Source organism: Triturus cristatus, chromosome 3_1, assembly GCF_964204655.1.
Source record: "Triturus cristatus chromosome 3_1, aTriCri1.1, whole genome shotgun sequence".
Taxonomy (NCBI): Eukaryota; Metazoa; Chordata; class Amphibia; order Caudata; family Salamandridae; genus Triturus; species Triturus cristatus.
Window position 1 is genome coordinate 810,221,719 of NC_140583.1, and position 13,979 is coordinate 810,235,697.

General features: G+C 43.5%; 1 protein-coding gene across 1 annotated transcript in view; it reads left to right on the forward strand.

The window, feature by feature from the left end:
• Positions 1 to 13,979, forward strand: part of LOC146861088 (uncharacterized) — a 258,546-nt gene that overhangs the window by 150,630 nt on the left and 93,937 nt on the right. The window contains exon 4 of the mRNA XM_085645143.1: positions 10,276 to 10,365. Coding sequence (XP_085501269.1) covers positions 10,276 to 10,365 — 90 coding nt within the window. The remainder of the gene's footprint in view (positions 1 to 10,275; positions 10,366 to 13,979) is intronic.

Here is a 13,979-nt window from a genome sequence, read left to right on the forward strand (position 1 = left end):
TGCGCCACAGCGGCATGCTGGGAAATTCAGCAGACAAAGAAAGAGGACTAGGTTTTAGAGAAGAAAGTGAGTGAAATTGACAGGGGTTCTCTTTTCTGGTAGACTCATGGTCTATGTGCTGAATATAGAGGAGTACATTTGGAATTCACTGACGGCATAAAGACATCAGAAGTGGATATTATTTTAAATAAATAGGGTATATTCCTCCTACCCAGAAGCTCAGCACTTTGCCTGCCTTTGCTTTTCAACTTTCTAGCCAGCCCATTCCTACAAATGGCAGGGGCAGGGATGAGTCAGCCGCCTCCATTCCTTAATGAGCTGGGAGAGCCTGAAATACCTTGGAAAAGATGGGAAGGAATTTTTAAGTCGTATTTAATAGCAATTGGAGGCGGGAATTTTTCTAATCTAAGAAAGCAACACATCCTTCTGCACAATCTGGGAGTACATGGAAGGAAGGTTTTTGAGGACATTACAGGCAGACAGGTGGAGGATGAAGGTAGTGGAGAAGATGAAGGGGTGGATGTGTATGAATACACATTAAGGAAACTAGAAGCTCACTTTAAAGTTAAGATAAATGTGGTGTTGGAAAGACACAAATTCTTTAAGAGGGCTCAAAGGAAGGAAGAGAAGGTGTCGTCATATATAGCAGTATTGAGAGGCATGGCAGCCACGTGTGAGTTTGGGCAACTTACGGACTCTCTTATTAGAGACCAATTGGTGAGATGCACCAATGAGGAGAAGGTTCAAGAAGAACTACTGACTAGAAACCCAGACTTGGAGGAAGCCATTAGTATTGCAAAGGGGTTGGAGCATACAGCACTGTGTATGAGAGAAATGAAAGTTTCAGAAGGAGCAAAAGAGAAAAGTATAGGGAAGGAGAATGTCAACGAGGAGGCTGTTTGTAAAGTAGAGAACAAGAACAGGGATTACACAGGAAATAAAGGGGAAGTCCTGAAGTGTTTTAGATGTGGCAAGCCCAATCACCTGGCTAACAATTGGCGCTGCCCTGCCCGTAATGTAGTTTGCAGGAAGTGTAATAGGAAAGGACACTTTTCAAAAGTATGTAACGTAGGAACAAATAAAGTCCATGTAGTGGAGAACAGTGAGAGAGGGGAGGTTGAAGAAAAAAATTACATTTTTCAGCTGGAAGATGAAAATAAGGGAGAGCAGACACAGTATCCCACATGCGAGATAGAACTAAATGGGGAAAAGTTTAGAGTGTATGCTGACTCATGCTCCCCATTCACCCTGGTGGACAAAAACAGGTTTGAGGAGAAATTTGCAAAACACCAGCTCCTACTGGAAACAGCGGACATTGCCCCCATGGGTTACAATAGGGTACCTATACCATTGGAGGGGATGATAAGAATGAGGATCTCGTTTAAGGACAGACACACAGTAGGTAAAGTGTATGTTACCAAGGAAGGGTCCAGTCTATTGGGGTGGAAACACCAGAAGGAATTGGGAATAAAGCTTGACCCGAACAACCATGAGCAGGTGTTGTTGATAGACCCTCCAGTGGTGGGGTCAAATTTAGTAAAAGAATTCCCTGAAGTATTCAGTGACAAGCTAGGGGTACTGAAAAATTACATGCATAAAATTGAGTTGAAGGAAGGAGCTATTCCTGTGGTGCATAAGACTAGGTCGATCCCTTTACTTATGAGGGAACCCCTGAGACAGGAATTGGAAAAATTGGTGGAGCAAGGGGTCATACAGGAAGTAGAATGTGCGGCATGGTTGGCGCCCATTGTCATTACAAGTAAGGAGGGTGGAAAGAGCATCCGTCTATGTGTGGATCTCAGGACACTGAATGCCAACATCGTGGTGGACAGACACCCCTTACCAAGGATACATGAGATGTTGAGCACACTGCAAGGGGCTAAGTTTTTCAGTGTTCTTGACCTTTCATCGGCCTACCACCAAATCAAACTCCATCCGGAATCACAACCGTTAACGGCCTTCACCACCCCATTTGGAAACTACAAATTCTTAAGAATGCCCTTTGGGCTAGCATCTGCAGCATCGGCATTCCAAAGGGTGATGCAACACGTGTTGAAGGATTGTCCCAATTCATTGTGCTTCCAGGACGACATTCTAATCTATGGAGCTAATGAGAAGGAACACAATATGAATGCAGAAAGAGTTCTAAACAAATTAAAAGAGGTAGGGTTTACCACAAAGGAGAGCAAATGCAAAGTAGGTGTAACGGCTGTAGACTATCTGGGGCATACCATCTCAGAAGAAGGGATAAAACCAAAGATAGATCTCGTTGAAGCAGTACGTAAAGCACCTACACCATCAAGTAAAGAAGAGGTACTATCGTTCTTAGGCCTAGCGGAATACATGGCCAAATTCATTAAGAACTTTGCAATGCTAGCCAATCCCCTTAGAGAGATCTTAAAGAAGGACATACCGTTCGTGTGGGAGAAGACACAAGAACAGGCTTTTGAGGACATAAAGGAAGCAATAGTGGCGGCACCATATATTGGCAACTTTGATGTTACAAAAGACACTATAATAACCACGGATGCTAGTGGCAAAGGCATAGGTGCTATGCTTACACAAAGAGGAGATGGTGAAGTCAAAGTGGTAGCATTTGCTTCAAGAGTACTGTCAGCGGCGGAGGCTAACTACTCTACAATAGAGAAGGAGGCATTGGCGGTATATTGGGCAATAAAACATTTCAGCTTCTATGTGTGGGGATTGCCCTTTGAAGTATGCACTGACCATAAGCCTTTAATATTCTTGTTCGGCAACAAAGTCTTGGAAAACATGACTCCGAGGATTGCGAAATGGGTGCTAGGCTTACAGGGCTACAACTTCAAGACAAAGTATGTCCCGGGCCAACAGAACAAGGTGGCGGATTTTCTATCTAGAGCACCAGTAGGAAGCCATGAGGAGGAGGTCAAGAGCAATGAGGGAGTGTTAGAGGTCAAACTCCCAGCTATGACAAGGAGTCAGTGGGACTATCACCTGGAACAGGATAGCATTATCAATAGGGTGAAAGCTTGGACAATCAAAGGATGGCCCATGAAATGCAAGACTCTACCAGAAGACATACAGCCATACTGGAACGTAAGAAATGATCTGTCCATTGTGGATGGATACCTCCTCAAGTCAGGTAGGATTATACCACCAACGGGATTAAGAGGACAGATCATGGACCTGGCACATGAGGGGCACCTGGGAAGGAGCCTATGCAAGGCAAGACTGAGAGCGGAATATTGGTTCCCAGGAATGGATACACAAATGGAAGACAAGGTGAAGGAGTGCCATGCTTGTGGCATAAGTGATAAAACAAGATGTATCCGGAAATCTCCGCTTAGTCCCGTGGAAGTACCATGCGCTCCATGGGACAAGTTGGGATTTGACATCACAGGCCCCATAAGGGCTAAGGGACCCCAGCAATGGTACATCTTAGTACTTATAGACTACTACTCGAACTGGGTCACACACAAGTTCGTGACCAACATCAACACCAGATCATTGATTGAATTCTTGAACGATGTGTTTTCAAAGGAGGGCATCCCCTCCACCTTAGTCACTGACAATGGGGTCCAATTGGTATCGGAAGAGATGAAGGAATACCTGAAAGACATGTCTATAACACACATACGCACCCCTTTGTACTGCCCTAAAGCAAACGGAAAGGTGGAGAGGGCTAACAGGATGTTGAAAGAGTGTATACAACTAGCTGTGAAAGTGGGGAATCCTGTAGAGGGGGCTTTGAGAGACATGCTTTGGGCCTACCACACCACGCCTAGCCTCTCCACAGGTCACACGCCTTTTGAACTATTGAGGGGGAGAAGGGCGGGTTCCAAACTATCCCCCAACTGGATGATCCCCAAGAATCCGGTGGTGGTGGATCGAGAGGAAATAAGCAGGAGAATTGATGCCAGACAAGAGAAGTATAAAGGGTGGTACGACAGAAAGTGGGGGGTGCAGGAAAGATCTTTCAGAGAAGGACAAAGGGTGGTGATAAGGAGACCAACGAACATTGGGGGCAAGGAGGAGAAGTACTATGAACCTGGGAAAATAAGAGAGGTCAAAAGAAATGTGGTCATCATGGAGGATGGGAAAAAATGGAGCATGGACAGGGTGGCCAAGGGTCCCAGGGAAAGAGACCAAGCAGGAGAGGGTAGGTCTCTGGCCCAGAGTTCCCCAGCAGAAAGGGAGCAAGGAGGCAGGGAACTTAGGGATCGTAAACCCCCAAGTTGGCACAAGGAATTTCATATGAGTTAATAAAACTTTTCTTTGCCCTGCTATTGGGGCTGTGTTCGTCGGGGACGTTTAGGGGGAGCTCAGGTCTTCCATAAAAAAAGGGAGATGTGTTGTAATCTACCACATGGTACATTCCGGCCACCCCCATCCCCTACAGTTGTAATGTAACATTCAGAATGTTGTCATGAAGGCAGCCTTAGAATGTTGACGAGGTTGCCTTCACTTGATGTTCATGCCAGTAAGCTGAGGATGCAGTTACTTCTCGACTTGAATAAATATGATTAACCATAAAGATGAAGTTTGTACTTACTTCACTATGCTTCTCCTGTAGATCTGTATTAATCTGCATTAACATCAATTTGTGAGAGTAGAGTTGCGCGTTAAGGCATTCTGTGAAAGCAGTGCTGTTTGTGACATCATTTTGCAATGTGGTTGTATTAGAAATGGGCATACTGTGCATAGGTGGTCAGAGTCAGTGTGGTTATTTGTTTTTCCCAAAGGTTTGGACTGTGGGTGTCGATATAGACATATGTCGAATTACTTCAATCATCAGATTACCCTTTCCACCATTGGCCTTGGATTTGGACGCATGTTGGAAGCAGGGAGAAACCAAACTGCAAGTTATGTGGTTTTGTGTGGTGTCGCAGCACACAAACAAGTGATATGAATTGCTCTGTTGTTGAGCATGCTGTGACATTGGATCAGTTTATGCAGCAGGCTGTAACCTCTGCGTTGTGTATGACAGCATTTTGTGACAGTATAGCAGCATTCTACAACATCGAAGATGCTAATGCCAGGTCTCCTTTATATTAGGATAGTAGTATTTTGACACAAGATCCGTGTATTAGATCATCCAGTGACATCAGAGCTGCGTGCAGCATTCTGATCCAGGGTTCATGGCTGATGAAGGACCTGTAAAACAAATACTAATCCTTGTTTCAGAATTGAAAGCAGAAGGCCTAACAAAGTATTTTTGTAGTGATGGAAAATCAGCGTTGCTGACAGAACTGAAATGTAAGGGGATATGTCTGGGGCTCATTGAAGGAGAGCTGCAAAGGCCTGAAGGGAAAACAGAGACTTAGCTCTGCTATGCCTGCTACAGTTTGTGTGGGTCCATCACTCGTTTGCAAAGGCAAGGGAGCAACACTGTACCAGAGTCACAACTACATAGCTCTGTATTGCCTAACACAGGTACTGAAGTATTTCCACAGACATTTACATACACATTTAGACAGCCATAGAGGTATTACAGCAGACAGTATATACCAGCACATTTACTTAAACATCGCATGGCACTGATAAAGGTGTACTTCTACACTCTCTCAGATATGTAGGCAAGTACTAACACAAACTTCTCAACCATGCAGAGGAATAGTATTTCAAAATGGGTGATGGCTACTAGTGCAGACCGTGTCTCTGCAAGCTTCACTTGGCATGTTATAGGTGTTTCTGATGTGTCAAACCCATGTTTTAGTGCACATAACACAATTCTAAGATATACTGTACATATGCCATTAAGGATGCTGTTTTGTGCTTAAGAGATTGACGAATGTCCTTTTGAGTTGAATAAGTTACTTGAGCACTTGTAGGCCCCTATGTGAAGTACTACATAGAGTTTGCACCCCTAAAGCAACTGATATATTAGTTCACAAAAGCATAAACCCTCTCTGCAACTTAATCAGACAGCTACAGAAGAACATATACATTCAGTCACTTACTAGAAACTACTGATGCCTGCAGCAGACTCAGAGGTAGTTGCAGTCACACGTTCATAGCTCTCTATTCCCTTACAGAGGCACTGAAGTATTTGTGCAGCCACTTACATACACATTTAGACAGTCATAGAGCTACTAAAACACACAGTCACATACCACAGTCACATTTGCTTAAACATCTTATGGCACTCATACAGGTGTACTGCTACACTCACCTATATATGTAGGAAAGTACTGACAGAAGCTTCTGAACAATGCAGAGAAATAGTTAGTGAATCATGGGTGATGGCTACTAGTGCAGACCCTGTCTGTGTATTCTTACTCCAAGCTTAACTTGACATGTTATAGGTCTTTCTCAAGTATCAAACCAACGTTTTAGTGCACATAATACACTTCTAAGATATGTTGTAGGTGTGCAATAAAGGAGGATGTTTTGTACTTAAGAGATGTCCTTTTGAGTTGAATAAGTTACTTTTGCACTTACAGGCCGCTATGCCAAGTACTACATAGAGTATGCCAACCCTAAAACAATTGAGATAGATGTTCACAAAAGCATGGATCCTCTCTTTCAGTTACAGAGACAGCTACAGAAGCACTTATATATTCAATCACTCACTATAAACTATTCGTGCATGCATCAGACTCAAAGGTAGTTGCAGTAACACCTACATAGCTCTCTATTGCCTAACACAGGCATTGGCGTATTTGCGCAGCCACTTAGATACACATTTAGACATCCATAGAGGTATTACAGCAGTTACATACCAGCACAATATACCTAAATATCTAATGGCACTGATAAAGGTGTACTGACACACTCACCCATACAGTCACTTACACACCAACACACGCATCCATGCACCACTTATGGATCCATTTACTCACCCATACAGCCACTCACACCCCATCACTCACCTATACAGCCTCTCACATACCCACTTACTGACCCATACACCACTGACACACACACTCACTCACCCACACAGCCCCTCACTCATACAACTACTCATACACCCATAGTGCCACGCAGACATCTACTCACACGCGGATACACACAGTCACACAGCCACTCACATAACATGTGACACAAATTGTATTACTCTTTAGTAGTACACAAAATATACTTATTCAAGTTTTGTAGTATCTTAGTATGTATCTTTAACATTCAGAAACGTTTAGAAGACACACTCACTCGATGATGTCGTTTAATGGCAGCATGCAAGCAGATGGTTTCACAAGAAGAACTTGTTTTAATCTTTGAAAATGTGGCGCGCCCACTGTGGATGACAAATAGCGCACTACGACACCCAGAAGGCCGTGTATTCGGCCACGCCCACTGAGGCAGGTGTTGGAATGAAATCGCACGCTATGCAACAGCGCTACCATTTTCTGCTGACAACACGCCACAGAAGAAGGGACTGTTAGATTCCCGAAATGCGTCTGGCGTATGGATTGTGTTTGATGCGGGACTCTGTGAAACCATCTGCTTGAATGCTGCCATTAAACGTAGTGAAAGATATTTATCTTCCTGTGGCCTTATTTCGAATGGGAACCTGTTTTGTTGGATTTATAACGGCTGTCTCCGGTCGTGAAATTCGGCCCACCGCGGTAAAGGCGGATCCTTCGAGTACCGATTTGGTGTTTGAGTGGCAGGAAGGAAGATGTGCTGACGCCATGCAGGGTGGTGCCAGCACATTCACGAATGACAGCAACAAAGCGGGGCAGGTTGCAGCAGGTTCCTGCACTTACCCACTGGGGGAAGAACTTGTTTTAATCTTTGAAAATGTGGCGCGCCCACTGTGGATGACAAATAGCGCACTACGACACCCAGAAGGCCGTGTATTCGGCCACGCCCTCTGAGGCAGGTGTTGGAATGAAATCGCGCGCTATGCAACAGCGCTACCATTTTCTGCTGACAACACGCCACAGAAGAAGGGACTGTTAGATTCCCGAAACACGTCTGGCGTATGGATTGTGTTTGATGCGGGACTCTGTGAAACCATCTGCTTGCATGCTGCCATTAAACGTAGTGAAAGATATTTATCTTCCTGTGGCCTTATTTCGAATGGGAACCTGTTTTGTTGGATTTATAACGGCTGTCTCCGGTCGTGAAATTCGGCCCACCGCGGTAAAGGCGGATCCTTCGAGTACCGATTTGGTGTTTGAGTGGCAGGAAGGAAGATGTGCTGACGCCATGCAGGGTGGTGCCAGCACATTCACGAATGACAGCAACAAAGCGGGGCAGGTGGCAGCAGGTTCCTGCACTTACCCACTGGGGGAAGAACTTGTTTTAATCTTTGAAAATGTGGCGCGCCCACTGTGGATGACCAATAGCGCACTACGACACCCAGAAGGCCGTGTATTCGGCCATGCCCACTGAGGCAGGTGTTGGAATGAAATCGCGCGCTATGCAACAGCGCTACCATTTTCTGCTGACAACACGCCACAGAAGAAGGGACTGTTAGATTCCCGAAACGCGTCTGGCGTATGGATTGTGTTTGATGCGGGACTCTGTGAAACCATCTGCTTGCATGCTGCCATTAAACGTAGTAAAAGATATTTATCTTCCTGTGGCCTTATTTCGAATGGGAACCTGTTGGACATTTACAAATCATGAGGCATCTTGGTTTATAAATGTAATTTGAACTCTAAGATGTCAATATAGGATTATAATAAATGTTACTCGTGTTTTTATATATCATGATTTATTGAATTATTTCAGTACTCTTTAAAATGATTTGGAGCATATGAACATCATGTGTTTAGTATTCATTATTTGCCTGAGTCTACAGATATGACTGTCAGTGTTTTGAGAAATGTCTGTTTTGTTTGGGGAGATAATGGGCAAATATTTAAAATGTCTTTAATGCAACGTGTATTATTATAAGTAATATTTTACATTCAAAGCACATTGTTAGGAAATCAAAAACATTGATTCTAAAATGTGCTTTTCGTTTGAATTACATTGCCAGTATGTTGAACAAAACATTTATAAAGAAAGAAAATAAAGTGTAATGTGGGACAGTCTTACTTTTTGCTGGTACAGTTCTCTTTCCAATGTTTATTTCCAAACACCAGGGAGGGTTCACTGATGGATGCTTGCATCTAGGATTGGTGGGCAAGGGTGCTGATTAATGCTCTGGGAGCAGCACAGTCGTGAAAAAGTTTTGAGATTTGACTAGCAGTGAAAGAAAGAAGAAATTGTGCCAACCATTCAATTTTACTTTTGTATTTATTTAGAGAAGAAAATTGGCCTGCAAATTAATTCAACATTGTTAGTGACATGAAATAATTCACAGTAAATGTGTATATTATTTGAAAAACGAGGTTTCTCTTTTTATTGAAGGTTTGCCTCATGGTTTACGTGTCACCGGAATCCCACAATGTTAATATAGGCCAGTATTACACAGCATGTAGATTTAATGTATATATTCTGAAGGTACAAATTCAGGATGAAGTCTGATGACATGTGGAGGAAAAGGGCAGTTAGTCATCTCAACATAGGTAGGTTGAATACCCTTGTGGATCAGCTTGAAAGAGGATTCGGTCAGCATTAATTCCCAGTCATGACAGTCTGCAAGGTCATCCACAGGAAACATGCTTGGATCTCTGGGACCAGGGGCAAGTTCTTTTCTGATGTCACAGGGCCAGATGTCATTCAATCTCCCACACAGATTTCAACTTGTCTGGGGCGGAATGGAGAAATGTTTGGGACAGCAGCCCTGGTGGTGACCAAAATAATCATGGATCAGGTCTTGAGTTCTATGAGCGGGCAGAGTCTCTTCTTTCCTTAGGCAGTGCTTGTGTTTCTTGTCTCCAGAGAGAGTCCGTTGACCCACACATTCTATGAACGAAAAAGTTTTCTAACTAGTTAAGCGAGTAGCCAGATGCTAGTTATTCATATTCTTGACCACAGTGTTCATACTCCTAAAAGATTTTAATTTAGTACAACAGAGACGTGCGACCAGAAGTTCACCACAGGTTTCTTTTATTTCCAGCATGAAGGGTTGTCAAGTGAGCTCTGCAATGTACGGCACATTTCTTTGGACCTTAGTAGATTTTTACAGACTAGCAAAGAATAGCTACTGTTGCGGTCATGGCCTACTTGATAACTGCTTGAGATTGGACTGGTGCTTAAATTTTGCTACTACAATTCAATGATGCTAACGAAACCCTTTCTGACAGGGTCATGAGAATCAGTTAGAACTTTACTGCTCAGTTTGTTAGTGCATTTTTGCTATTGCCGTTCATTGCCTGTATGCATCAACAGACCATCTCAGGTATGTGTATTTCATGACCTTATTACTGACATTGATCTTTTTTTCACTCTTTCTTGTAGGCTCTTGATGGCTTCATCATTGCAGTGACAGCTGATGGGTACATCTTCTATGTGTCGCCCACCATCCAGGACTACCTGGGTTTTCACCAGGTGAGACAATAGTGTTTTCTTCCAAAGACACACTGGTCTATTCATTTCACTGCACCACACTCTGTCTCAGGCCAGTCGGACATGGGCTTGTCGCTTAGTTTAGTCTTCACTTTAGAGGTATGAGGGTACCTTTGACACAAAGTGTCTTTGTATAGTTCAGCCTCATACCTAAGGGGGCCAGTGATCTCCATTGACACTAATGACTCTAACCCTCTAACGCCTGAACTTGGTTGGAGTGGATTAGGGGAGAAGACTTTAAATATTTATTTAAAAAAATCCCCTTACACTAAAGGAACAGGGTAGAAACATTGGTTTGGGCAAAATAGTCACAGAAGATTTCTTGAGGAAATTGATTACAGTGTGCATTCACGATTTTGAGGTGTGTTTAAATCTCAACTCCTCTAATCAGGCCATTGTGAACGCGTACTCCAATATTTGTAGTGAGGTACAGAAAGCTCATTTTAGACCTAAGCTCAAATCCAATGAGGAAGGTCCTAAATGGGTTTGACAAGTTCTGTACGAAGGCTTATAAGGAGTTAAACTTGGCCCTCAAACAAAAGCCAAGGAACACGCTTGCTGTTAAAGTGGCCAGAAGGAAATATGCACCAGCACGGAAGGACCGGAAGAGTCTCCTAACAAAAGTAGCCTGAAAAGATTTAAAGGAAGCTTGTGAAGATAGGACCAATTTAGCCTTCTGGAGGATTGTGAATCCCCCACTTTTAATGAGATAGCCCCACCAGATATGAGACAAACCACCCCTGCTAAGAATTAAGATACTAATTTTGAAAACATTTACTCAAGCGATTGTTTCCCTAGTTCCTATTCAATGCCAGAGGCATAGCGGGAATTACACAAGGGAAAGCTCCAGGCCCAGATAGGGATCTTTATAAATCATGCATGGATCTCTGGGTCCCATTAATCCTGTCAGATAATTAAATAAATCGGGGATCTCTGGTAAGAGTGCATGTACAATCATTCAATAGGGTAGCCCACGGCATAGATAGCTTTGCTAAGTGCCTAGGACATAGTCATATAAATTCCATATTACATTTTTACAATGCGAAGTGTGTGGCGTTTGGAGCAGAAATATGGGGATCTAAACCCTGCCCCCAATACAAGCAGCTGAAAATAAATTCTTTAGGAGACTATTACGAATTCCACCGAGCATCCCAGAGGAAATAGTGCATGAAGAGATGGGAGCAGATGTTAAGTCTGATTTTATTCAACTCCGCCCAATACTTCTTTGGCTCTCAAAATGTCTCAAAAGTGAGTTCGAATGAAATAGAAATATTGTGAGTGATTGTTTGAATATGGATCATAGCCACCACATACCCTGGCTAAGCTAGGTTAAAACAACTCTAGGGGCTCTAGGTAAACCTCAGTTGATCAGCGCACCAGAAATGATCTGCAAATCGGATATAGCCTGGGTTAAAGAGACATTAAGATTAACTACAAGAGAAACAAGGTTCTCGGTGGCCCAATATAAAAACAGCCCAATATAATAACAAGCATTGGCAATGCAATAGGTCTCGCATTTACGTTTAAGCTATTGGCATTGTAAATGACAATGGGCCCGATTCACAGAACTAACTTAAGACAAAATCCTAAACTTACTACCATTTTGGTATTCACAGAAGGCACTTACACATTTTGGTATTCACAGAAGGCACTTACTCATTTCGGTATTCACAGAAGTTAGGAGTCCTAACTTTAGGACTCCTAAATGCCTTCTGTGAATACCGAAAGTCTTAAAATTAGGATTTTTCTCAGTTTAGTAGTAGTATAGTTAGGACTCCTGACTTTAGGACTCCTAAATGCCTTCTGTGAATACCGAAAGTCTTAAAATTAGGATTTTTCTCAATTTAGTAGTCCTAAATTGAGAAAAATCCTAATTTTAAGACTTTCGGTATTCACAGAAGGCATTTAGGAGTCCTAAAGTCAGGAGTCCTAACTATACTACTACTAAACTGAGAAAAATCCTAATTTTAAGACTTTCGGTATTCACAGAAGGCATTTAGGAGTCCTAAAGTTAGGACTCCTAACTTCTGTGAATACCGAAATGAGTAAGTGCCTTCTGTGAATACCAAAATGTGTAAGTGCCTTCTGTGAATACCAAAATGGTAGTAAGTTTAGGATTTTGTCTTAAGTTAGTTCTGTGAATCGGGCCCATCGTGTTTTATTTATGTTTCAAAACCAAAACATAAATAAAAGGCATTGTCATTTACAATGCCAACAGCTCAAACTCACGTAAATGTGAGACCTGTTGCATTGCAAATGCTTCTTTATGTATCCGCTACTTACGACCTTCCAACACAATATTTCAAGTTCAAACCGTAACCTAAAAACCACCTCCTTCAGGAACTATATAAACCTCCTGCCGAAAATGAGTAGGGGCGCTGCACGCCGGACAGACAGACAGACTGCCATCAGAAGAGTCAATGCTTCAAGCTGGCAGGTCCTGGGTGCCTGCGCGGACTGTACGTGCTGGGTGGAGTCTCTTTCTGCGGCCGTTTACTTTCAGTGAGAGAGCTCGGGCACTTCTCGGTGTGAATGAGGTTCCGCTGCAAGACACTCAGCAAGTCCCTCCATGTCCTCAGGTTCAAACGTCGTCACCGGAGCACCCTGTGTACCAAGGTGTCTTCTCACTAGATATACTGTCCCCTGTATAATGGCATATCAACATAAAGCTGATATTCATTCTAGTACCTGACGGTTTAGAGCTGGCCTTTTCTAAACAACGCATTGTGGTAGGCTAGTGTTTGTATTTCAATAACAGTTCAGGCTCCTGATCAGGCTTCGAAGCGCGTTGGCAGACCAGTAGCGCGCTGCACGCTGGAGTGCCCACTATAGTAGGAATCGCACCTGCTTGGCAGTGTGCTGCTTTCATTCGCAGGGGGCAACGCAGAAAAGAAATGCAGACACTGTGGAAGATGTGAAACAGCGCTCTGGTAGACAGCCCGTACCCATGATCCAAATGGGTTACATCAAACGTACTTACCCCCTGCACTGACAGTTGTCCCTGTACTGTCGTCGTTACTACAACTCCAACTCCTTTGCAAATTCACTCCAAGCAAGAGCACACAGATGGCCAATGCAGGAAAACCCAAGAGTGTCTGAACCGAACGTACACAAAGAAACTGCTCAGGGTATATTTCAGACAACATAAACTCGCATTCACAACAGAAGTTAAGAACCCCTAATGTCACCGAAGTGATTTAAAGAAAAGTAACTCCTGCAATAAACATAAGCATTGGCATAGCCAATAGGTCTCGCCTTTGGGACCTTATAAGTGTTTAGCTATGCACTAGTTGCATAACTAAATAAAACGCAATCGCGATCAAACATCAAAGCGGCCGTGCGGCCGATAAAGTGAAAGTAATCATTTTGCGGCCGCTTTGATGTTCTCAGTGGCCGCGCGGCTCACTGAGAACATCAAAGCGGCCGCGAAATGATCACGCAGGCTGCCAAATGGTGCGCGCGCCCGGCGCACATGCACTGTAGTTGGCGGCCTGAAAGCACTGGTTTGCACTTCCAAATCCCCCTTTTACAAAAGCTCTCGCGAGAGCAGCGCTAAAGCGCTGGCTCAGGTGAGACCTAAAAATGGGTACAAGGAA